Here is a 26,919-nt window from a genome sequence, read left to right on the forward strand (position 1 = left end):
ATGGGAGAGATTCCAGAAGACTGGAAAAGGGCAAATATAGTACCAACCTACAAAAAGGGAAATAAGGACAACCCAGGAAATTACAGACCAGACAGCTTAACTTCTGTACCCGAAAAGATAATGGAGCAAATAATTAAGTAATCAATTTACAAACACCTAGAAGATGATAAAGTGATAAGTAACAGCATGGATTTGTCAAGAACAAATAATGTCAAATCAACCTGATAGCTTTCTTTGACAGGGTAGCAAGCCTTGTGGATGGGGGGAAGTGGTAGATGTGATATATCTTGACTTTAGTAAGGCTTTTGATACTGTCTTGCATGACCCTCTCATAAACTAGGGAAATGCAACCTAGATGGAACTGCTATAAGGTGGGCACATAACTGGTTGGAAGACCGTTCCCAGAGAATAGTTATCAGGAAGGGCATATTGAGTGGGGACCCACAGGGATCCGTTCTGGATCCGGTTCTGTTCAATATCTTCATCGGTGATTTAGATAATGGCATAGAGAGCACACTTACAAAGTTTGTGGACAATACCAAGCTGGGAGGGGCCGCAAGTGTTTTGTAGGATAGGATTAAAATTCAAAATGATCTGGAGAAATGGTCTGAAGTAAAAAGGGTGAAATTCAATAAGGACAAATGCAAAGTATTCCACTTAGGAAGGAACAATCAGGTGCGCACATACAAAATTGGAAATGACTGCCTAGGAAGGAGTACTGTGGAAAGGGATCTGGGGGAATAAATTGCCAAGGGAGGTTGTGGAATCTCCATCACTGGAGATTTTTAAGAGCAGGTTAGACAAACACCTGTCAGGGATGGTCTCCAATCTTTTTATGCCCAAGATCACTTTTTGAATTTAAGGGCAACCCAGGATCTACCTTGCCCTGCTCACTGCATCCTCACCCTCTCTCCGTAGCTTGCTCTCCCCTACCCTCATTCACTTTCACCAGGCTGGGGCAGGAGGTTGGGGTTTGGGAGGGAGTGCAGGTTCTGGGCTAGGGTCGAGGGGTTTGCAGTGTAGGAGAGGGCTCCGGGATGAGCCTCGGGCAGAGGGTTGGGGTACAGGACGGGGTGAGGGGTGCAGGCTCTGGGAGGGAGTTTGGGTGCAGGAGGGGGCTCCCGGCTGGCACAAGGGGCTGCGGTGCAGGAGGGGGTATGGGGTGAAGGAGGGAGTATGGGGTGCTGGCTGTGGGAGGGTCTCACAGCTGGGACAGGGTCTTGGGGTGCAGGAGTGGGTATGGGGGGGCTGGCTCCAGGAGGCTGCAAGTTGGATGGTGGAAGAGAAATGCTGGTCCAGCATAGCTGGGCCTGCTGTACTCATGCTACTCCTGGTCTTAATGCTGCAGAGCCATTCAGAACCTGCCCATTGAAGGGGGCGGCACTTACCTCAGGCGGCCCCGGCTCCACGCTGCTCCCGGAAGGGACCAACGTGCCCCTGTGGCCCCTGGGGTGTCCCTCTCTGCTGGCACCGCCCCCACAGCTCCCATTGGCCACGGTTCCCTGTTCCTGGCCAGTGGGAGCTGCAAGGGCAGTGCCTGCAGGCAGGAGCAGTGCAGAGACCCCTGCCAGCCACTGGGGCATGCTGGGTGCTTCCAGGAGTGGTGTGGGGCCGGGGCAAGCAGGGAACCTGCCTTAGTGGCCCCTCTACACCACCGGAGATCACAATTGACTGGGAGAGTCTCCAGGATCGACCAGTGGATCGCGATTGACCGGTTGGTGACAAGTGGTTTAGATAATACTTAGTCCTGTCTTGAGTGCAGGGGAGTGGACTAGATGACCTCTTGAGGTCCTTTCCATTCCTATGAGTCTATGGTGTGTGTGTGTGTGTGTGTATGTGTGTGTGTGTATATATATATATATATATATAAAATATAAAGAGAGATTTTTAAAAAGTGAACATTTAACCTAAAAATCCCAGAATCTTTACCTACTTAATTTAGAACAGCTTTGATTTATTTCCCAGGTGATCCAAAACACTGCAGTTTTGCTAAGAGTTCCTTCCTGCTTTTAGAATGCTGGGGATTTCAGAGGTTTTAAATTTTAAAAAACGCTAGAAATTCACAAGAGATAACTTATGCAGAGATTGCAGATGGCATCACGCTCTGCCTTCTCTGACTAGTGGGAGTGTAGATTTTGTGTTCCTTTATAGTAACCTATCTGGCCTGTTCAGGAGAGGTTTTGATTGAATCCCAACTTCTACTGGCAGAATGGTGGCCACCATGACACACGTTTTGAGAATGGTGGGGAATACCTGTTGGAGAAGAGCCTTTTGCTGCTATGTCACAAGTCTGAATCCAGCAGTTCCAGTTTGATGGCCTAAGTGAAACTTGTTGATCTGTTTGGTTCCTAATGGATTGGTGTCAGACAGTAATCACACTGTGACCCCTTGTTGGCAGTCTTAGAGATGAGGACAAGAATTGAGAGGGCTAGGTAAACAGAACTTCGTCCTGCCTCCTGCCCCAATGTCCCTTCAGGTCAGGTTTGATGGGAGCATTAACAGGGTAGTGTTTCTGGGAAGTTTGTTCTGTAGTCCATGTGGTGCACTTGTTCTGTGGATATATAGATGGCTTCTGTGGATCTGTCACTGGTACCTTTCACTGAGCTATTTACTAAAGAAGAATAATGTTTTGAGTGGAGCTGCTCTCGAAAATGTCAGTCTTGGATCAGCAGAGTCCTTGCTGTGTTTGCTCAGTTATTGCTTACAAAAGAGCAGACACTGATATCAAAAGGTAGTAAAATACCGATGCTAGAGTTCTTGCAAATAGGAATATGCAAAAAGCAGGAAAATGACTCTGTTCCTGGCCCCCCAGATGAGGTCATTAGAATTTCATCAGTATAGAAAGGTAAGGTGAAAGTAAGGTAATGTCTGCCCATGATATACCATTTTTGGAACAGAATTGTTACTTATCAGCTGTCACAATTGCCGGGGGTGTGTGGAGGAGACAGCTTTATTGGTTCTTCTCAGTTTGCCTGAAGCTGACTGGCAAGAAGGGAAGTTCCTCAAAGTAAAGAAATGGCTAGATAGAGAAGCAGTTGTTCTGTACAGCTTGGGAGGAGGCAGTGACTGACAATGAAATAGGGAGCTGCTAGCTTACTTGCTGGAAGCCATCAAAATCAGTCTTGCACTAAGGACACACATTTTTCTTTTCTCTTTTCTGGGGATGTTGTTTCCTTTGGTATAGTTGCTTGTATAAGGATAGTTAAAGGATATCCTTGTTAATGATAGTTTTAGGCTGTGAAACCCCACCCCATACAGATGAGCCTTCTGTGCCATGATAACCATAGATCTGGAGTAAACCAGTGCAATCTTCAAATCTGTAGTCTCAGAGTTCCACCCAAATGTGCCAGAGACTTCTCGAAACCTCAAAAAAAAAAAAAAATCCTTTCCATTTGACTGAAGCTCCATCTCCAGGGGAGTATTGTTTGAGCACAGGAATGTTTGCAGAGCCTCAGATGTCATCTTGAATGGGATGTTCAAATAATAATTTAAAATTGAACCAGGTCTTCTCCCACGTGGAGATTATGGCCCTATAGCTGCCTGCATCATTGATAACAGAGTGCTGACAGAAGATTAAGGTCTTCTCCCACAGGAAGCTTCCACTTAAAGGCAAAGCCCTGTGTAGATGTCCCTTGGCCTGCACTTGAGCTGTCTAGGTTAATAGAGGAGAAGGAGGAGTGGACCTGAGAATGACTCCAGGCAGAACTACTAATCTAGACAGCTCTAGTGGAGGCCAAGGGACCCTCTAGCAGGGCCTTGAGAAGAGTGTGTAGATGAGTGCCCCCCAGAGCGGTACCTGAGTAGGGTGGTCATGCTAGTGAAGGAAGTGTAAACTAATTATACTCCAGTGTCAGATGCCCAAAGTAAAGAAATGTAAAACTTGTAATCGTGAATGTTCGTAACAATACTTTTTCTGAAAAAGTGATTTTTTTTCAAGTTGAAGGTCTTTTAATTGACACAATCTTCCTTCTATTGTATCATCCTGCTGTCCAGGAGACACCCTGTTATCTGTATAGCCTTATGCAAGTGTATGGTGCTTTACAGGCAGAATATAAAATGAGGGTTCAATTAGAACTTGCACAGTGGCAGTGCGGGAGATTTTTTTTCCCTATGATTTGAAACATAATTGTCCTGTCTGAGTCTCATTTATGTAGTACCATCACTTCAAAATTACTCTTCTCTAGCGGTCCTATTTATTGCTCTTTAGTTCTTTTTTCCACCCCGCCTCCCCCACCTAACCACTTGAGTCCCAAAAGGTGTTTTGGCACACTTTGTGTAGAGGATAATGCACACAAAGTCAAAGTTGTTCTTGCTGGGTCACTGTCTGCATGATAAACATTGTATCAAATCTCAGTTGGTAACTTATTTCTAACAATAGGTTCTTCTGCCTTCTGATCAGATGAACATCTGGATTCCAAAGGGGCTAAAGAGTACCAAGCAAGTTGACATACTCAAAGTTAACTTTTTTCATTCCATGCATCGGATGAAGTGGGTTATAGCCCATAAAAGCTTATGCCCAAATAAATTTGTTAGTCTCTAAGGTGCCACAAGGACTCCTCGTTGTTTTTATTGATGCAGACTAACACGGCTACCCCTCTCAAAAAGTTAACTGTAGGCGTCAGGTCACATAGACCTAGTGCTGTAAACTCCTGTTACTCAATGTTAGTCCCATAACCCATCCGATTCCCTCTTTTTTTCTTTGCTGCTTCTACCTGCGTCGGCAGTATCTTAGCTGCCTCAGGCAGAATGTGGTTGGTAATCATTGTGGAACTGTGAGTGACAGAGTGTGATCTCCAAGTGGAGGGATGTGAGTGCAGGAAACAAAACCGTGGGTATCGTTTTAACTCTAACCCTAGTTCCTGATGCAGCATTTGTTAGTGAAGGCTAAGATTTAGTCATGGGTATTTAAGTAAGTCATGAACAGGTCATGGGCAATAAACATTCACGGCTTGTGATCTGTCCCTGACTTCTACTACATAAATACCTCTGACTAAAACTTAGCAGCTCCTGGGGCCCTGGAGGCTGATGGCTAGCCCCTGCACTGGCTGCGGGGGCTGACTGCCCCCAGGCAACTTGTTGCTCCAAGGCCTCCAGGACTGCTGCTCGGGGCCTCCTCAGGGCCAGCCACCCCCAGGACTGCTGCTCGGGTGTTCCCCGGGGCCACCTGAGCAGCGGCTAGTGCGGATGACTCCAGGCTGCCCCTGAGACCACTGCTTGGGGGCTCTGTGGCCGCCTGAGCAGTGGCCAGTGTGGCTGGCCCCCAGGGCTGCTCCTGGGACCGCTGCTCGGGTGCTCCCTGGGGCTGGCTTCTCCCGGGGCTGCCGGTGCAGCTGGCCCCGGGGCACCCAAGTAGCTACTCTGGCGGCCCTGAGGTCAGCTGCCCCAGCCACTGTAGCTGCAAAAGTAATGGAGGTCGCCAAAATCACAGAATCCATGACTTCCACAACCTCTGTGACAGAAATAGCAGCCTTACTTACAATAATAAAGATAGGAAAAAAGGTCTCTCATACCGGGTGCATGAGTCAAAAGCTACATCTAGCTAGAGGTGGGGTGTGATTCCCAGTTCGAGTAGACATACTCACACTAGCTCCTCTTGAGCTAGCATGCTGAAAATAGTAGTGTAGCTGTGGTAGCATTAGCATTGGAGGCATGGTCTAGCTTCCTCAAGAACATACCCCTGGAGTCCAGGCAGGTTTATACTCGATGGGGGCTAATCTGTGCTGCTGCTTTTGCTACCATGGCTACAGTACTATTTTTAGCACACTAGCTCAATGAGAGCTAGCATGAGTATGTCTGCTCAAGCTGGGAATCACACTCCTGGCTCTGTGTAGACATAACCTAAAATGAAGGACAACTTAGAAGTATTTGAGGACGGAGGGGTAAATCCTACATCTCCATTTTTCCTGCTGCTGTTAGGGATGCAGACTGCAGCTACATTGAGTGCACATTTAAAGCTGCTGTAACAATGTGGTGGTGTGATGCAAAGTAAACAATACGGTATTGTTGGAACAGTCAGATTCTGTACTGCAAGTAAGAGATGAATAAGCAAAGCTGCACAGCTCCAGGAAGGACGGAATGGATACAGTGTCACATGTCTTTATTGTTGCAGTACTTTACTGGCCTAGAGTGTGGACATAAGTTCTGTATGCAGTGCTGGAGTGAATATTTAACTACCAAAATAATGGAGGAAGGCATGGGACAGGTAAATATTGGATTTACGTGACTTCTGCTGGTCTTGTGTTGGGGAAGAGGGAAGGATGGGATGGAGGCAGAGGTCTTTTCTAACAAAAATGAATAAACAAATCTTGGAGGTTGACTTCTTCATCTACAGAGTGCATGTGGGTTTCATAGGGAACTGTATGGACTCTGTCTAAGCATCTCATCCCTGGTTGAACATGGTCATGCTGTTCAAGGAGGTATGTATCTGGAGTTCTGATTTTGTTGAGCCAATATGGCTAGCTTGCAATAAAATCCTGTGGGGTTGCTGATGAGGATAAAGGGGCACAAAAAACATTCCAAGACCTTACTTGATCCGTTTTTCCTTTTTCAGACTATTTCGTGCCCTGCTCATGGCTGTGATATCTTAGTTGACGACAATACAGTTATGTAAGTACCACAGTTGAAGGGTGGCATCATGTTACCCGTCCTCTGTTAATGTTTTTCCATTTTCCCCCTCCAGTAAATGTTGTATGTATGAAATGGCTCATTTGAAGCTCCGTGTAAAGAGATTGATGTTCAAGGAACTGCCCTGTGTTGGTGTACCGATTCTCAGCTCTGTGCTAGAAGGAAGACTCCCCGCCACACTTATTAAACTTACAAATAGAATAAATGCACTTGCACGCTATCACCAAACCCCCAGTTAATTGCCTGTACAGTTGTTAGTTTCATCTCATCTGACTAGGAATATAGAACTTTCTACAGCAGGTCAACACGCTGGTCCATCAAGTCCTGTATTCTGCCTTGGGCAGTGAAAAATACCTGAAGCTTCAGAAGACCACTCCTGTAATGCGTTTGGCCAGCTCTGCAGTGCTGCCCGTCCCACATAGGCTGTTGTGAGAGATGCCTTTCTGACCCCTTCGTAGGGAATTGTATTAATTACACCCTGGGTCGTGAGATTCAATTACCCTTTTATGTTAGCCAGTGTGGGGTGGAGTGAGGCACATTGTTGTGTTGCAGTGAAACTTAATTTTAGTTTTTGCACAGTATTTTAGATCCCACTTTTTAAGTAGACTTTATTTGTAGGGATCTTGTATTTCTGGAATCCAAACTTACCCACCAGTGTGACTTAGACTACAACAGTGCAAAATGAGACTTGGCTAGAGGCATGTATCTACACTAGGCGCTTGCAGCAGTGGAGCTATGTCTCTCTAGTTCCACCCAGGAATTATTCTTCTCTGAACAAGCACTTGGATTTTAAATTCCTATTTCCTTCTTCCCTAATCTTGCAGAAGAACCTCTGGAAAGTCTCGGAGGTGTATGAGCCCTAACACCTTAAGTGAAAGTGTGAAGGATGTTGTTTTTAATAGTCTGACTAAAAAGCCCTTCCCTACCAACTTTCATTCTTAGCTCATGTGATGTCACCTTTCCTCTAGCTCTCCAGCCTTAGCCTTCCAGACTACACAGGACCTGAATTTCTATTTCTGTTTTAAAAAAAGGAAAAGGAAAAAAAAAAGGCATATTTAAAAGAAACACTTTTCGGGGCTTCTTTAACCACCATTAAAGCAGAGAAAGCACAGTCTCAGTTCCATCTTCCCCAGCCTATGAAGCAGTGGGCTCTCTCTGCTGCTATACCTGTGAGCAGGCCAGTTTCAGCAGTGAAGATAGACTTTCCCAGAGCCATCACTGTGTAGCTATATTCTTGTCAGTTATGCTTCCTATGGCTTTTATAGCTATTGATCTTGTGGGGGAGAAGGAAGAAGGTTGTCTTAAATCTTTCAAGACCTTCAAACCAGCTAAAGGTAATCTGTTCTGTCCCTTTCTCACCCTATCTAATGCTGCTGGTAATTGCTTTAACCTACATGCCGTGTTGTTGCTTTCATTAATAAGCACAGCAAGCTGCCTTTATTACTGGTGCCAAATGGCTGCTGCTGTCATGTAGCCTCTGCAGTCCAGTAGCAACTGGCTAGAATCTTCCTTCTCAGCTTCTCTACAACTTCTGGTGACATCTATGGTACAACAGTATGTCTCGTTCCCATTTGGCCTAGTGCTAAGAAAGTTCAGACAAAATTGAAAGGACAGTGTTGAGGAACTCTGTAAAAGAGGGGAGGATGCAGCAAGTCAGAAGTGCTTACTCTCCAGCATTAGTGCCTTATTTTTATCCCCACAATGTCTGCAGTCACTAGTGGTGGTCAGGAGGCCACTACTGAGCAGACAGCACCAGTTGAGTTTTCAATGTAGGGTGCTATGATCCAAATTGGCTACTTCTTTCCATAGCATATGCATCATGCTATATTTCAACTGCTCTAGGTCTTAAATTCCTTAGACAGCAAGAAATTTGGTAGTGCGGTAATGTTGTAAACCTTATAAACTGGTAAAGAAAACTACCACAAAGTTAAAGGACCACTTAAGGTGAAGTTTAATGGAGCTATTGTAAAAACATTTCCCCAGTATATAGCATTTATTTCCTGTCCTTTTGTTGCCAGTAGACGTTAGTGGATAACAAATTGTCAAGCAGCTGCTTCTCCTGCTTGATTCCTTCAGTGAGGTCAGTCTGTATGTGCAACTTAGTTTGTTAATGAAGGAAGAAGGAAGCATGGCTAGTTGGCTAGTGCTTGGGGGCTGGGAATTGGAAAGAGATGGGTTTTATTCCAAATGACTATTGATTTGTGACCTTGGGCAAGTCACTTACCCTGTTTGTCTCAGTTTCCTTGTCTGTTAAATAACCCACCACCACCTTACAGGAATTTGTGATCCTCAGGTGAATAGCACTATAGAAATGCAGTTGTCACTTTAAAGTGACGCTTTCCAATACAACAGATAGGAGCAGGGTGCAATTGTGAAAGTGGCTTATTTGCCTAGTTTGGTAAACAACACACATAAGGGATTCTAGTGCCACACTAGCTGTATTCTAGTTACATTTGGGGTGGCTCTTGCATCCTAAATTTTGTCTTTGGTTATGTGCAGCTTTTGGAAAACTTGGGGCTGAAATTTATCATTCCTATTCTCATCCCAGAGGTGAACTTCTTAGTAAAGTTCCATACATGTATATTATGAGTTAAATTAAAATTCATTGTATTCTCAGATAACAAATGGCTTCATTTAAAAACTGGTAAATTAGCCATGGACTTGGTCCTCAATGATAAGTTTTTGACATGTTTGAAGACATTTTAGTTCAGAAATACTTACAAATTTGAAAATCCCATTCTGCGTATGCACAATTCTGTGTTTTTCATTAGGTCAAAAACTCTCAATACTTGTATGTGCTAGAGTTAGTCTGAAATGCTGTACGATTCAATGCAGGTTCATTTCAATCTTTATTATTATGAGTTATGTGAAAGCTCATTTCATTACACCATGAAATGAACACACATCTATGGGTGAAAAGTCCTACATAAGAGCTAGGTACTATAATATTTATTACTGTGTGCTAGTTTCAGTATTTACTTATTTCTAAGTGGTCCTCCGGATATAAACAGATTAGTGTGCATGTATGTAGTAAAAGCTTTTTAGTGTTTATTCCAGCGTGTGATTACAAAGTGATTATTTTTAACAATAACTTGTGCAAAGTGTAAATCATTTCAACTTCATAGGTTGAGATTTTAAATACTCAAAAGGAAACTCAGTCATAGTCCTCAAGCAGTTATAAGTGTGCTGCCTTATACACATGAAGGCTTTAGGGCTGTCAAACAAAAAAAAGGCAATTGTGAGATTTTTAAAAAAAGAGTTGCAATTAATTGCAGTTTTAATTGCACTGTTAAAGAATACTGATTTAAATGTATCATAAATATTTTGGATGCTTTTCTACATTTTCAAATATATTGACTTCAGTTACAACACAGAATACAAAGTGTACAGTGGTCACTTCATATTTTTGATTATAAATATTTGCTCTACTTATCTAGTTAATTTGTTTTGCATTAATTGCTTGAGTTAACTGCGATTAATTGACAGTCCTAAAGTCTTGTTTGTGTGAGTGTTTCCAGTAATACATAATTTAATGTCGTTATTTACAATGCACCAGTCCTAAACTCCGTATATACACAACATAATTATAAAACCCAGAATCATGCAGATTGGATCAATAAATATAACTGAAAGTGCTCCCAAACTCCCCTGAAACAATTGAAATGATTAACTTAAAGTGAGATTTTTTTATTTTGCCACTGTCCAGAAGACCATGTATCTTGCTGATATTGCAAATTTAACTTATTACCTTTCTGTATATGACTATATCAGCAATATCCCATTAACATTTAAGCTGATGGCCATTAACATTCAGTTGAAATCCAAATAACATTTGGGCATACCTGGTGCTGGTCAGTAGTGCAGCGAGTGCTGTTTGGAGCCTTTGAAAGCAGTTTATAGAAAACATGCAAATCTGACATGAATAGAAATTAGCAAAATTGTTTACTGTACTTCCTGGACTCTTCAAGAAAGCCTTAGAAAAATGTAGCTTACACTCCTCAAAACAGTCTTGTTTGAACTGTACAACTTTCATTTGTGCTTCTGTATTAAGAATCCAAAATGAAAGCTGTAAGGTTCAAAGTGTTTGTATTGTGTTGTAATGTTACACAAGTAGGAAACAGGTAAGTGTTCCTGGACTGTGGATCCTGATACATGTTTGTGTAACTGCAAGCATATGGGAAAGCAACCACATTCTTACACTGTCTCCTCTTTAGTTGTTGACTGCGTAAATAAATGAGTTTTCTACTACAATGAATGTTTCTGCATTTCTCTCCTTTCCATAGGCGTCTGATCACAGATTCAAAGGTTAAATTAAAGTACCAGCATTTAATAACTAATAGTTTTGTAGAGGTGAGTTTTTTTATTTGAAATTCTTTAATGAAAGAAATAATTCTGTTCTAATCCTTTTTATTCTTCTACACAGAAACAGTGAGACCCCTTTGTTACCCAGCTTTGAATATTTCCATTTATAGTGGTGTGTTGAACACATTTTTGATTGAATTATGACTCAGTGGTTGGTGCTGCGGGATGGGTGCTTGCTTCTGTTTAAGTCTAAAGGCTCATTGTTAACAACCTTTTGTTTTAATTAGGCCGGATGCTCTTGTGCTGGGGGACAATGTAGATTTCTAAATTGTGATAGGATATATGCATGTGAGAGCTAGTAGTCAACATTTTTCCTTTTGCTATGTTAACGCTTTCTTGAAATGGGCAAGCATTTGCCATTGAAGGCTGAGCTTGCATTGACTCTTTTATGGCAATATGCTGCAAGTCAGCAGAAAATGAAGAGCTGCCCAAGTTTAATGGCTATAGACTTCGGTACAGGAGATGATCTAATCAGTTGTAACAAGGTAGCGCTCTTGCAGCAAGTGTGTTTAAGCCATTTAGTCTATGCGCAATTATGGGGAAAATATTAAACCCAGTGTACCAAGAAGACACATGACCCAGAAAACTATGTACTGGGTGAGGGGGAGACACAGTGGAACATTACTTAGAAATTTAGAAAATTACTGTCAAAGTAGATGAGCAAAACGCAGTAGGTGTTACATAAGTCCTGAGAAGGATTTAATGGTCCTTGTCTTTCCAGTGTGGTAATCACTGTATTTGGGTAAGCTTTTTTCAGCCTCAAAACCAGGACACACGAAGCATTCAAGTGTAAAGGGTACCCCAAGTGCCAGTCTGTAAGACATGTCGATGTATAACTGCTTTGAATAAAACATGTCAGTGTTCTGTTAACTACTGGCTCCATAACTAACAATTAAATAAATGAATAAACCTAGATACAGGAACTAAGATTTAAAGATGCAAGTTGGGAAATTTTCATTGTATTAACTCCCTCACTGTACCTGTGTTACAAATATTCAAGTATACTGTAAATAGCCTGTTCAGTAATCAGAAATAGCTTGAGAAAGTTAAGGTTGCAGTCAAACAATAACTTCTTGACTCTTGTTTAAATCGGTGGTCTTGACATTGCACTAATGTAGCATTGGAGATGCACAGTTGTTACAATCCACAAGGGTTTATAATGGTTAGAAGTCCTAGAAGTCCATTGGTGGCTGCAGTAAAAATGCAAACAAAGCAGTGGGATGTGTTACCAGAGGGATTGAGAATGTGAATGGCTTGTAAAGGTGAGTTCCTGGACACAGCTGTAGGTAAACAGTGTTTCATTAAAAGAGTATCACTGCAGCACAGAGGTTGGGAGATGGGCCAAACTGCTCAATATTAGTTTGACCAATACTTCCCCAAAGGAAAGCTTAAACATTTTACACTTTCTTCATGAAAAGTATCTTCCAGGTGGCCTAGTAGATGCATTCAGAATACAGGAGATAAAAGTGGGACAGCAGTAACTGTTCACACTACTGCTTGTTCAGAAAGAAGATGCAACAGTGAAGTAATTGACTGATTTATTCAGTCACTTGTTCTGTGGGGATAGTGTGAACATGTAGAATAAGCAGACACGTGAGGCCACTGTGGATAGGCGTATAAGACAGGAAGGGTATGTCTACATTGCAGTTAGACACCCATGGCTGGCCCATGCCAGCTGACTTGGGTTCAGGCTGGAAGTCTACGCTGCAGTTAAACAGCCCTGCAGCTGAAGTCCGTGTGCTCAAGTCAGCTGGGATCGGCCAGCTGTGGCTTTTTTATTGCAATGTAAACATACCCAAAGACTCTTAAGGTTAAAGAATACTGGGACAGTGGGATGCAGGGGGAAAGGAAGATTTGTTAGGGTGAGTGTCCTTTTCTGGGTAGTTCTTCGTGCCATGTTTTCTCATTTTATTTTCTAGTGTAATCGACTGTTAAAATGGTGTCCTGCCCCAGACTGCCACCATGTTGTTAAAGTTCAGTATCCTGATGCTAAACCTGTTCGCTGCAAATGTGGACGTCAGTTTTGGTAAGAACACTCTTGTGAATTAATTCAGAGCTTCCATTCAAAAGTTAAGAGTTAGATACTGTATAAATATCTTGTTGAGAAATTGTTTAAGTGCCAGAGGAGCCAATAAGCTGGGAGAGCTTAGTAACCATTTGGAAGAAGGGGAGAGGTTTTAAAAGCAAAGATTAGTTTTGTGGTTCATCTTTCTTTTGGTTCAGTTGAAAATGTTCTTGCCCATCTTCCTAATTAGAAAATAAAATGTCTTTCAAGTGAAAATGTCTAGCAGCTGACAGGGAGAAATCTCTCTCGTAGAGAAATTTCTGGGGCAATTCCAAATCCCTTGGCTCCTCTCCCTCAATTGATTCACTTGACGAAGGAATGGGAGTCATGTTCAGCAAACTGAAGCTGCTTAAGTCAGTTCCCTCATTAACTGAATAATTCTGAGAGCACTTGGTGATGGGCATATATGAAATTAAAAGCTAAAGCTGGGAAATGTATTGATAAATGCCTGGAATTTCATTTTAGAAATGGCAAAATTAACATGTTGACAGTGTAGGGTCATCTTGTGGGTAACACCTAGGACTGAGAATCAAGTCAGTCCCATTACTCACTCAATGGCCTTTGAAAATTCAGTCATCCTCTCTCTACCTTGGTATCCCATCTAAAGTGAAGCTAGTTCATGTTCACAGGCAGGTTAAGGCTGAATTAATCAGTTTGCCAAGTGGGAGAGTGCCTCATATGCGAGGCACCTACAGCAAAGGATTATTATTTATATTGTGCATAAAGTGCTTTTAAAAGGGGCTTTCTCCCTAATTACATCTTTCCACTTTCAATGAGAGAATCAACAGCTGTAGCCAAAAGCCAAGAAACAAGTTTTTAAATGCTCTTGAAATGTGTTGGGAAGGAACTTTGCCTGAGACCTGAATTACATGGAAGTCTGCAAACTGTTAGGGCAGTTAACCTCATTCAAACAGATGTTGTTCAGTAGAGGAAACACTTTTGGGGAAAAAAGTCTGAAAACAGTTAGACATGGAAACTCCCTATAAATTAAGGGGTCTGTTTTTCTACTCCTCTAGCCATTTGAAGGGCCATGCATAGATGAAGTTTCCATGTTCAGCATTATGCTTTTTATTAAGAGCCCAGATGTCTGTTTTATTTTACAAGGCAGCCTTATACTTCTGGATGGAAAACTAATCCATTTCAGATCTAATGTTAGTAACTGAGCCCATTTGGGAAAACTAAAGTGTGTCATGCACCCATCAGGGGGCATGGGATTCTAGTTTAACTGAGAGGGATAGCTGGGTTAGTCTGTATCCACAGAAACAACGAGGAGTCCGGTGGCACCTTAAAGACTAACAGATTTATTTGGGCATAAGCTTTCATGAGTTAAAAACCCACAGGAAGTAGGTTTTTTTACCCACGAAAGCTTATGCCCAAATAAATCTGTTAGTCTTTAAGGTGCCACCGGACTCCTCGTTGTTTTAATTTAACTGAAACACACTTACAGTAATGGCCTTCAGCAAGATCTGGTGCCCAGACCCTTTCAGTGGAGTAACCCAAAAGACAAAAACTACTGTAAGAGTAAGTTTAATGGAGTTATGATTTAATTACAAGCATAGTGTGATAGCTAAACTTCTGTGAATTAATTCTCTTTTTCACGTACAGCTTTAACTGCGGTGAAAATTGGCATGATCCTGTTAAGTGCAAGGTGAGCATGTCCAACTTCCTCGCTGAACCCATGGCTTTGCAGAATTAAAGGGCTAAAGTCAAACTGCTTGCAGGATCCCTGGCAAAGTAGCATGGTACTGTGTGTATTTACAGTGTCTAGGTACGAGCCCATAGCTGCCTTACAATAACCACTCGCACCCATGAGCTTAGTTTGGGCGGGTGTAAGCGGGGCGTTGCTCCCAAACTGCAAGCCTCGGGCAGGTGCAGAATTTGCCCACCCATGCGTGGCCCCATTAGCCTGACTGGAGCTGAGAAGTCTAACTATGCCTATGCTCATACCAAGGGGCACTGTAGGCTTCTGCCTCTTCATATGAAGGAAGTGACAAGCAGCACCTGAAGTCTGCTAGTAGTCTTTACCATCACAACTCTGCGTTGCCTTCATGAAAAAAGCGTTTTAGTGCAGCTATGTGGAAGATTTTGTTGTTGTAGGAAAATGTTATATCAGTAGAGATGGGTGACCTCAGGAATAAACGCTTCACTCTACAAGGAGTATTCCTATTCTCACAGCACTCCTGTGAGTGCTTTAATACCTTAGTAACCTCATAGATTGCTTCTGGTTTTAATATTTAACCTCAGTGGTCCTGATTTCAGGTGCCCCTGCCACCTAGGAAGATCTGTGGAAAAGATGGATGATTATTTTAATACAGTAGCACCCAGAGGCCCTAATCAAGATTGTGGGACCCCCGTGGGTTAGGCACTGTGCAAACAAACAGGAAGACATGTTCCATGCCCTAAAGAGAATACAATCTAAGATCTTAAATGTAAGAATGAGTGCAGTTAGCTACCATTGGGGCAGTAAAGGGTGGGGGCGGTTGTAGCTAAGTTTTCATTTCCATGAGAGGTTCAATCAGTTCCTGATCTGCAAGGTATAAGAAGTCCCATTTTTTCTTCAGTGATTTAAATCATTGGCTTGGCACTGTTCCTCTAGAAATGTAGGGAAGTAGGTGAAAGTAAAGGTTGTGCAGGCTTTCCAAATAGCCCCAATGTGCATCTCAAATGCAACACTTGCAGCAGCTTTAATACAAAAAACAATTTACAGGAGGGAATAATATGTAATTCTCTCATGACATAAAACTAGCTAGGACATCGTAGGAGACTTATCCTGTGGAGGCTTTGCATCTTTGAGTTTATGCAGAGAAATGTTTGAACACTGCTAGGCAATGGAATTTAGCGCTTGAAAATCCCCAGAGACCCAACATAGCAAATCGGGGTAATACACATTATCATTAGAGAAGAAAAGCAACCCTGTTGTACAGCCTGCCAGAATATCACAGCTAATGTGAAAGAGCAAAAAAAATAGTGTTAGTACTCTTTCCTTGCTTTTCTTAGCTGGTAGACTAGCAAAGGGAAACTGAGACTTGTTAGTTTAGTCTGTGCGCTTCTACTAACTGGACCATGTTGGTATTCGGGGCAGAGCCTGCACAGAAGCAAGTTACATCCAGGGCTTGCCTTCCAAAAACTTCTTGTTGTTCTGGACTCACAAGTAAGACAGTCCCTAGAAGATGGCATTCTGGTATATCTATGGTCCTATAATACTTATATACTTACTAATATTTATTTATTTAATTTAATTTACTCTTTTCTAGGGTTTAACTAGTGATTCTGGCAGACAAATTTTCTGCCACAAAAGGAATTGTCAAGTTAAAGCTCACTCCACCCTGCTTGGCAAACAATGTCATTCAGGTGTACCTTTGCAGCTCTCCTTTTATGTTAAATGCTTAGTGTTAGCTTATTGTAATGTCTGTGCTAGAAAGGTTTAAACTGTATAAAGTCTATGGATTCTATTTTTTCACTTTCTAAACAGTGGTTAAAGAAGTGGATTAAGAAGTGTGATGATGACAGTGAAACTTCCAATTGGATTGCAGCAAACACAAAGGTTGGTTTCAGTTTCCTTCATAAACATACTACGCAGAAGCGCTGATGGAAGCCAGAACAGCAGCTTAATCCTTTGGCACTAGGAGTATACTCCACCCCAGCACAGTGTTATGGTCAACATCAACCACTAACGACACCAGTAAGATAAAATGATCATCCTAGGTGCAAGCAGAAATGCTTCTGCTAATGGATGGGTAAAATTCTTCATATTATAGCTGAGGGAATTGGATTTGGTTATTTGTTTTTGTACTAAAGAGTTAATTGGAAACCCAAAGCAAGCTGAAGCTATTGCTTTTAGGGCTTCTGTCCAGCACTGATTATGTCCTTCAGCAAATTTGTGCTTCGTTCTGGTGTAAGTGTGGGAGATGTTTATGCTCCCCATGGCTTGGTTACGCTGGGTTAATTTACATCTGCCTTTAAAAATCCCCCTGGTTTGGCTTTTCAGGGGTTGTTCATTTCTGTTGGGCAGGATTCCAGATGGAGACTGGCAAACCAGCTGTTAAGGTTTTATTATGCAAATATATTGGTTCCAGCCAGCCCAACTTTACATAAAACTTCAGTGGTCTGTTTTTGTGTGCTTTGTGAGGAGTAAAAACAAGGGTTGGCATGGTAGCAAGGAGGCAAAACATGTAACTATCATGTGGAGAATGTAGTTTAGGAGCAAACCTGGGCCTTTGCCTGTGAAGACAAGAGGCTGTGTGTGTGTGTATGATTTTGCGGGGAATGGTGGGGGGTTAGGAAATGGCCACTCTTTTTTTTTATTAGTTTTGCAGTGTAATCTGGTAACAGCATTGTTTGCTGCAGACAGCTGCTCCTGGTCTGGGGCGTGCATTGCTTATTTTCTGTTTAAGTGGAATCAGATACATTTAGTGGGATCAGAACTACCCACTGTACTGTGATGTTTGGTTGAAGTGGTGTTTCCATTGCAAGACCCTGTTCATTTTCTGACTTCCTCAAATTCTGAAACTTGCTCTGCTTGTGCTCAGCTTTTAGGCAAACTTCTGGGAATTTCTCAGTAAAACTAATTTTTTTTTTACTTCTGTGGAAAATAAAATGATTTCCTAATGCGTTCTGAAGCAGTGGTTCTCAGCCTTTCCAGGCTACTGCACCGCTTTCAGGATCTGATGTGTACCCCAAGTTTCATCTCACTTAAAAACTACTTGCTTACAAAATCAGACATAAAAATACAGAAGTGTCACAGCACACGATTATTGACAAATTGCTTCCTTTCTCATTTTTACCATATACACCTCTACCCTGATATAACGCGACTCGATATAACACGAATTCGGATATAACGTGGTAAAGCAGTACTCTGGGTGGGTGGGGCTGCTCTCTCCGGTGGATCAAAGCAAGTTCGATATAACGCGGTTTCACCTATAACGCAGTAAGATTTTTTTGGCTCCCGAGGACAGCGTTATATCGGGGTAGAGGTGTAATTATAAAGTAAATCAATTGGAATATAAATATTGTACTTGTATTTCAGTGTATAGTATCTGGAGCAGTATAAAACAAGTCACTGTCTGTATAAAATTTTAGTTTGTACTGACTTCATTAGTGCTTTTTATGTAACCTGTTGTAAAACTATCTCTAGATGAGGGGTACATGTAAATCTGCTTGCGAACTACTGTTCTGAAATATACTCACAACAGCAGACACCACTATGTTCAAACTTTGCTTGCTCCTTAGAGTTCACTAAAGCCAAGCTTGAAGGAAATTAGTTCCGTAGCTTTGATGGAATCATCAAAAATATATTTTGTTTTCTTCTAGGATTTTTTGCTTAACCTGAATCTGAAAGGTTGGGGGACACAAGCATAGTAGACTTAGATGCACAATTAGGATGACCAGATAGCAAGTGTGAAAAATTGGGGTACCTTTTCTGGGAGGCGGGGAATATAGTTGCCTATATAATACAAAGCCCCTAATATCAGGATGTCTGGTCAGGCACAATAGACTTTGCTACTCAGTACTGTTAATTTAAAGTAGCATCGAGGATTGGTAGTACCATGAAGTGCTTTTGTAAATACTTCCTGTCTCTCTTCTAATCTTGAAAGATGGGGGTGGTCTTCCTCAGGGCTCTTAAAAATGTTTAAAAAGGGAATCTTACCTTTACCCGGATCTGAAATCTATTGCATGGGAGCCATACCTAGTAGTGGTACTGAGAGCTGGAGCACAATGGTGTGGTAAGATCCAGGATCTACCTGGAGGGGCAGGAAGCCTCTGTAGGAACACACATCCACAGAGGGTGGGGGGAAAGGAAGTTGGGGGCTAGCCATGCTAGTATTAACCCTGCTAATCTGTCAGCTCCTGAAGTTCTGAGCTAGGAACAGTGAGGTGTGTGTCCTAGAACATCCCTGATTTTTTTAAGTTACTCTTTATAATATAATTGTACAAGACACATCTACAGCAAGAAAATACTGTGATAGCCCAGACTGTGCAGTAGCAACAAAAACCAGTGTACGGTAATTACTTCAGACATCTGAGCAGACCCACTGCCACGGAGTCTTATGGTATGTTTAGCAATTGGTTTAACTACAGGACAATGTCACAATTATTCTTCTCATAGAAGTGACTGGATTGAATTGAGGAAAGCTGGCAGGAAATGTAATCTACCCCCATTAATAAACTCTTGCCTGCTAGTGGGCAGTGAAGACATGGAAGATTGTAATTTTACTCGAATGATTAAGTACTAGCAATGTTGACTGGAACACACACAGGTTGAGCCTTGTCTGGTGATTATTGGTATGCCTCAGGAGAACCAGAGCAGTACAACATTCTGGCAGGGCTGCAGGCTTGCCAACAACCTTCCCCACTCTCCCCTTCTCATTCCTCTCCTCCTCCTCCCCCCCCCCCCTCCCCCCCCCCCCCCCAGGCTGGGTTGCCCACTGGCTGCAGTCCAAATTCCCAAAGAAACCCGAGCTCACATCTGACTGTGGCACATGTTTACCACCAGTCAAAAAGGAATTAAATATTTGTATTCTAAAAAAATCCTTTCCTGCTCAAGCACAAGGGAAAGAAACAGCCACACACAATGATTCCAAAGGGCTTTTAGGCCCAGAATAATTCTGCAATTTATAAACTCAGGCACTTCTTAAAGCAAAGGTCCTCGAAAGGAACTGAAAAAATCCAATTTTGAAACTCCCTCTTGGGTGAAATGGTCTCACTCCATCAATGTCTTATGAACAATCTAACTTTAATGTTGAGTTTCATTTACATTGCCTTATTTTCGGCCAAAGATATTGCTGCTGCTTTTAGCCTCCAAAAAATTATTGCTGTCCTTATGAGAGATGGCCTCATTGGCACAGAAACCTATGGAAGTATTCATTCTTTATGGCCTTCTCTCTGTGCGGGAAAACTCCCTAAATTTTACCAAGGCATAATTTGGGAAGATAGCAGGCCCTGTGTTCTGTATATTCAAATTCATCGTGATCTTGTTGCAAATACACCAGGATAACATGGAATATATTTTGTTCAAGCTTGCCTTATAAGAAAGGAGTTTCATTAGGCTTTAAGGAAAGAAATGGTAAGGGGAAACCAAACAACTGCTCTGAGAGAACACAAATGAAACCCAGCTTAAATGTGCTTTGCATTCAGGAATTACTGTGATCTGATGCATTCTTCTCTATGAATGAATTGATCGGATTTAAAGTGAAGATTGTTGTTAAATTATGTTTAATATTGAGGTTGGCCTGGAGGCTTCTAGCCGGAGTTAGCAAAACTTTATCCTTTGGCACATTGGAGCTTTATCAAATCACCTAAAAAATGGCTGAAAATACCACTTAGCCTCATCTACATGTTAAACCAGTGAAACTTTCCCTAAATCAGCTTAAAATTACACCAATTAAACAAGTGCAACTTCATGTCATTAAGGCCTTCAATTCTCTCTCTTCTTGTCTGGGGAAGCCAGGAAGTTGAAGAGGCTTTTTGTATTCCTTGCTCTGTTCTCAATTTCTATCAGGTTCTAACATCATAGTATCTGAGGATATGTTCATCTAACCTTTTAGACATGGTTTTGGGCATGAAGACAACTTCTGTGCTAAGAAGACTAAATGTTTCTTTAAAGCAGACCTTTAAAACTGGGTTTGTGCTTCCTTATCGGGAAGGCCTGAAAAAAGTGTGTAAATTTCTGCTTGTTTTTACTTTAAATACCAAGAATGTCAAGTCTGGTTTTCCCTGGCTTTTTCTGAAGGATGCCTGGAAAGTCTTAGAGACAGGTTTCAGAGTAGCAGCCGTGTTAGTCTGTATCCGCAAAAAGAACAGGAGTACTTGTGGCACCTTAGAGACTAACAAATTTATTAGAGCATAAGCTTTCGTGGACTACAGCCCACTTCTTCGGATGCATACAGAGTGGAATAAATATTGAAGAGATATATATACACACATACAGAGAGCATAAACAGGTGGGAGTTGTCTTACCAATTCTGAGAGACCAATTAAGTAAGAGAAAAAAAACTTTTGAAGTGATAATCAAGATAGCCCAGTACAGACAGTTTGATAAGAAGTGTGAGAATACTTACAAGGGGAGATAGATTCAATGTTTGTAATGGCTCAGCCATTCCCAGTCCTTATTCAATCCTTTGTTGATTGTGTCTAGTTTGCATATCAATTCCAGCTCAGCAGTCTCTCCTTGGAGTCTGTTTTTGAAGTTTTTCTGTTGTAATATAGCCACCCGCAGGTCTGTCATTGAATGACCAGACAGCTTAAAGTGTTCTCCCACTGGTTTTTGAGTATTATGATTCCTGATGTCAGATTTGTGTCCATTAATTCTTTTGCGTAGAGACTGTCCGGTTTGGCCAATGTACATGGCAGAGGGGCATTGCTGGCACATGATGGCATATATCACATTGGTAGAAGTGCAGGTGAACGAGCCCCTGATGGTATGGCTGATGTGATTAGGTCCTATGATGATGTCACTTGAATAGATATGTGGACAGAGTTGGCATTGGGCTTTGTTACAAGGATAGGTTCCTGGCTCAGTGGTTTTGTTCAGTGATGTGTGGTTGCTGGTGAGTATTTGCTTTAGGTTGGGGGGTTGTCTGTAAGCAAGGACAGGTCTGTCTCCCAAGATCTGAGAGAGTAAAGGATCATCTTTCAGGATAGGTTGTAGATCTCTGATGATGCGCTGGAGAGGTTTTAGTTGGGGGCTGAAGGTGACCGCTAGTGGTGTTCTGTTATTTTCTTTGTCGGGCCTGTCTTGTAGGAGGTGACTTCTGGGTACTCGTCTGGCTCTGTCAATCTGTTTTTTCACTTCAGCAGGTGGGTATTGTAGTTTTAAGAATGCTTGATAGAGATCTTGTAGGTGCTTGTCTCTATCTGAGGGATTGGAGCAAATGCGGTTATATCTTAGAGCTTGGCTGTAGACAATGGATCGTGTGGTGTGTCCTGGATGGAAGCTGGAGGCATGTAGGTAAGTGTAGCGGTCAGTAGGTTTCCGGTATAGGGTGGTATTTATGTGACCATCACTTATTAGCACAGTAGTGTCCAGGAAATGGACCACTTGTGTGGATTGATCTAGGCTGAGGTTGATCTGCACGCGGACTGTCTGCGTTGTTTGGGGGAAACCCATCTCAGCAATTGCTGCAAGATTTGCAAGTTGTTTAAGCCTCAGACCAAGAGAGAGAGGGACATCCGGCTCTGTGCTATTCTGATGGAGTCGGCGCTGACCCCAGCTCCGGCGTGCCGTTCCGAGTGGGCACCGCAGTGTCGGTGCATGGTGACCCTTCGGTGCCATCGACTAGTCGGCACCGCTCCCCGTCCACGGGGCACGCCAAGAAGACTATAAAGAGGCCGCCTTTGCCGCGGAACCGGAGCAAATCCGGGATGGAGGCTAGACCCATGTCGGGCAGTCCTTGATCCCCACTGGCCACTAGGCCTCAGACTCAAGTCGAGCGGAGTAGCCTGGCCCATTCGGAGCGGGCCTCTCCGGATGTCCGGATGCCGTCCATGCCAGTACAAGGAGCACCGCTGATGTCGGCCCCGCGCTCCAGAGGCAAACCACCGCTGGGATCTCCACAGTCGCCCACAGCTCAGTACCGGTCTCGATCGAGGGAATGTTCCCAATGCCGTTCGCTGCCCAGCGACCGGTCAGAGCAAAGTCCATGTGGATTGCCCTCGACGCCCACCCGGCTCTCGGGTTGGGTTCCGTCTGACTGAGACTCTCGGCACCCCTCTGCCTTGAGGAGCGAACACCGAAGGGACCGAGGCAGACGTCACCAAAGGCCCTCCTCTCGGAGGGGTTATCGTAGCTGGTCATGGCTCGGACATTGACATCGTTCCCGTTCGGCATCCTGCTCTGGGACCCTGCCACGGCACCGCCTCCGCAGCCCCGGGCGTCAGTTGCCGGCATCTCGCTGTCGCGGGTCCACCTGCCAGAGCTGATCGTGGAGTAATTGTTACCGATGGTACCAGTCCTCCACATTGGGATCGCGGTCCCGTGGTCGGCACTGCTCCCAGCGCTGCCACTCCTCCCGGTTCGGGGACAGTGCCAGATTGGATGTCAGCCCAACTTGGCCTCCCTTCATAGTTGTCCATCGATGGGCCAGGCTGGACAGCTGGCCCTGCAGTGGCACCAGGCCCCGTGGCTGGCGCAGTGGTACCAGTGGGCACCGTGGCCTCTGATGCAGCCCTCAGTGGGAGCTCCTTGGTGGCTGGAGCCTCAGAAGGACCATCTGCCTCCCTCTCCAGACCTCCAAGGAAGGAGTTGGTGGGATGTACATCCTCAGCACTGTGCCCGGAGACCGACCAGGTAGTGGAACCTCCGGTGCCGGTGGACACCCAAAGTACTGTGCCGGCCTCCTCGCCCTCCCTGGATGAGGCGATTACGGCCCCACCTCCCTCCGTTCCGCAGGAGGACCTTAGGGCCCACCAAGAACTCTTAAAAAGGGTGGCATCAAGCTTCCACCTCCAAGCAGAGGAGATGGAGGAGCTCTCGGACTCCCTGTTTAATGTGCTGTCCTCCTCGGCACTGGGCAGGGTGGCCTTGCCTCTCCATGAAGGGGTGGCAAAAATTTCAAGTGCCCTGTGGCAAACACCGGCCTCATTGGCCCCCATCTCCAAGAGAGCAGAATGCAAGTATTTTGTACCTGCCAAGGGGCATGAATACTTACACACCCACCCTGCTGCTAACTCCCTGGTGGTTGAGTTGGTCAACTACAGGGAACGGAAGGGCCAGCCAGCCCCTATCCCGAAAAATAAAGATTTATGTAGGCTGGACTCTTTTGGAAGGAAAATTTATTCGTTCTCAAGCTTGCAGTTATGGGTGGCGAACCATCAAGCTCTCCTGGGCTGGTATGAGTTCAATCTGTGGGGCTCCCTGCCCAAGTTTGAGGACTCCCTCCAGGAGTGCGACAGGAAGGAGTTCAAAGCGCTAGTGGAGGAGGGTACAGCAGCTGCCAGGGCAACCCTGCAGGCAGCTTCAGATGAAGCAGACACGGCCGCGCAGTCCATGGGCTCAGCGGTGTCCATGAGAAGGGTGTCATGGCTCCTGCTCTCTGGGCTGTCCAGTGAGGCGCCTGCTCTCCGGGCTGTCCAGTGAGGCGCAGACCTCCCTCCAGGACCTCCCGTTTGATGGCAAAGCTCTGTTTGTGGAACAAATGGATACGAAGTTGCATGGCCTGAAAGACTCCCGCACGACTCTCCAGACTCTGGGTCTCTATGTTCCGGCTCTGGCTAAACCTAAGTTCAAGCCACCGCAGTCTCCCGCTCAGGCCACACACCCAAAATATGAGACCGCTTGTAAGAAGTCGCGGGACTGTAAGAAGTGCCTACAGAGGCAGTCTCGCCCTGCCCCCCAGCCTGGGTCCTCAAAGGTAAGCAGGCGGGGAAAAGGCGGTTTTGACGGGACGCCTGGGGGTGCCCTGCCAGTCCTTATAAGAGATCCACCCCCAATAAAGCTTCCCTTCTCCAATCGGTTGTGTGCTTTCCTCCTGGAGTGGTCACGGCTGACCTCGGACCGATGGGTCCTCAACACCATCTACTGGGGCTACACCCTCCAGTTTACTTCCTCTCTGCCCAACCAACTCCCACCCCCGTCCCTCCTGGGGGACCTCTCACATGAGGCCCTGCTCGAGCAGGAGGTGGGGTGGCTCCTGGACCTAGGAGCGATGGAAGCGGTACCCAGGGAGTTCAAAGGCAAGGAGTACAACTCCCACTATTTCCTTATCCCGAAGGCCAAAGGGGGGCTCAGGACCACCTTGGACCTGTGCGGCCTAAACCAGTACATGGTGAAGCTCAAGTTCTGCATGGTGTCCCTGGCCTCCATCATCCCCTCCCTGGATCCCGTGGACTGGTACGCCGCCCTCAATCTGCAGAACGCATACTTCCACATTCATATATTTGAGGGGCACAGACACTTCCTCCATTTCATGTTGGGGCAGGAACACTACCAATTTACGGTCCTCCCGTTTGGCCTGTCCACTGCCCCCAGGGTATTCACAAAATGTATGTTGGTGGTGGCGGCCCACCTCAGGCGCTGGGGGGTCCAAATCTTCACCTATCTGGACGACTGGTTGGTCAAGGACAACTCCTGTCCATGTGCACCACTTTGGGCCTGTTGGTATACAACACCAAGTCCACGTTAGTCCTGGTTCAATGCATAGAGTTTATTGGGGGCGGTCCTGGATGCCTCATTGGCCAGTGCCTCCCTCCCACCGGACAGGTATGAGATCCTGAAGGGGCTCATCAACACGGTCACAAGGTTTCTGGTGACAACAGCCAGAGCGTGCCTCCAGCTCTTGGGTCATATGTTGGCGTGCATGAATGTGGTCCATCACGCCAGACTCAGGATGAGGCCCCTCCAGCTCTGGTTGGCCTCGGAGTTCTCCCAAGCCAGGAACCGGATAGACCAAGTCCTCATGGTACCCGAACCAGTGATCACCTCCCAACGGTGGTGGTCCTCCTCAAGAAACATGCTCCAAGGGGTCCCGTCGCTGGAGCTGGTGTCCGACTCGTCGGACCTGGGATGGGGGCCCATGTGGGGAACGTTCAGACCCAAGGTCTGTGGTCGGCTCGGGATCTGACCCTCCACATAAACGTCAGAGCTCAGGGCAGTACGGCTGGCGTGCATGGCCTTCCGCTCGCACCTGGAGGGCCGGGTGGTCAGGGTCCTCATGGACAACACGGCCTCAATGTTCTACATCAACAGGCAAGGGGGGGCTGATCCTCTGCCCTCGGCTGCGAAGCCCTCAGGCTGTGTATAGCCCATGACATCTGCCTACAGGCCTTCCATCTGCCGGGCGCCCGGATCGCTTGAGCAGGGAGTTCTCCTCTCAGCACGAGTGGTCTCTCCATCTAGAGGTGGTGCAGAGGCTTTTCCAAGTGTGGGGAACTCCCCAGCTGGACCTGTTAGCGACTTGGCAGAACCGTTGCTGTCCCCAGTTCTGCTCCGGGGGCGGCTGGGATGGGGCTCTGTTTCTAATACCTTCCTCCTGTCCTGGTCAGGCCAGTTTCTCTATCTTTTCCAGGACCTTGCCAATCAGCGGGAACGGGGGAAAGGCATAAAGACGGACAAGGCCCAGGTCCTTCTGATTGCCTTGGCGTGGTCCAGACAACATTGGTAGGGGACCCTCACGGACCTGGCGGTTGCCCCACCATGGCCATTGCCATCCCGCCCGGACTTGCTTTCCCAGGACCAGGGCCGCCTCCTCCACCCCAACCTAGCGGCACTCCACCTCATGGTGTGGTTGCTCAATGGTTAGGGAGGAAAGGACATGCTCTGAAAGGGTTCAGTGCGTCGTCCTTGAAAGCAGGAGGCCCTCCACACGCCGAGCCTACTTGGCAAAGTGGTCTTGGTTTTCCAGATGGGCAGACGAGCGGGGCGTTTCCCTGGTGGCAGCCCCGATCCAGCTTATCCTGGACTACGTTCTTCACCTTAGAGCCCAGGGCCTGGCGCCCTCGTCGGTCAAGGTGCACCTGGCGGCCATATTGGCCTTCCATCCGCCGGTGCAGGGCCACACAGTATTCTCCTATGCTATGACTGGCTGATTCCTTAAAGGTTTGGTCGTCTCTTCCCGCATGTTAGGTCCCCGGTCCCGCAGTGGGACCTAAACTTGGTGTTGGCCCGTCTCACGAGGCCCCTGTTTGAGCCACTAGCCAAGTGGTCCTGGTCACACCGCTCGTGGAAGGTGGGCTTCCTGGTTGCGATCACGTCGGCTAGGCGGGTCTTGGAGCTCAGGGCCATGACCTCCGAGCTCCCATACATGGTGTTTCATAAGGATAAGGTTCAGCTCCGCCCACACCCCTCGTTCCTCCCAAAGGTGGTCTCCGCCCTGCGGTCCTCTTCCCCTAGCCCCATGCATCCAGTGACGAGCGCCGCCTCCACACACTGG

General features: G+C 45.2%; 1 protein-coding gene across 2 annotated transcripts in view; it reads left to right on the forward strand.

The window, feature by feature from the left end:
• Positions 1-26,919, forward strand: part of ARIH1 (ariadne RBR E3 ubiquitin protein ligase 1) — a 137,104-nt gene that overhangs the window by 87,665 nt on the left and 22,520 nt on the right. For both annotated transcript variants that reach the window (XM_005280991.5, XM_065558561.1), the window contains exons 4-9: positions 6,110-6,202; positions 6,551-6,606; positions 10,908-10,974; positions 12,906-13,012; positions 14,657-14,699; positions 16,524-16,595. In XM_005280991.5, the coding sequence (XP_005281048.1) occupies positions 6,110-6,202; positions 6,551-6,606; positions 10,908-10,974; positions 12,906-13,012; positions 14,657-14,699; positions 16,524-16,595 (438 nt within the window). The remainder of the gene's footprint in view (positions 1-6,109; positions 6,203-6,550; positions 6,607-10,907; positions 10,975-12,905; positions 13,013-14,656; positions 14,700-16,523; positions 16,596-26,919) is intronic.

This window comes from Chrysemys picta, chromosome 10, assembly GCF_011386835.1.
Source record: "Chrysemys picta bellii isolate R12L10 chromosome 10, ASM1138683v2, whole genome shotgun sequence".
Taxonomy (NCBI): Eukaryota; Metazoa; Chordata; order Testudines; family Emydidae; genus Chrysemys; species Chrysemys picta.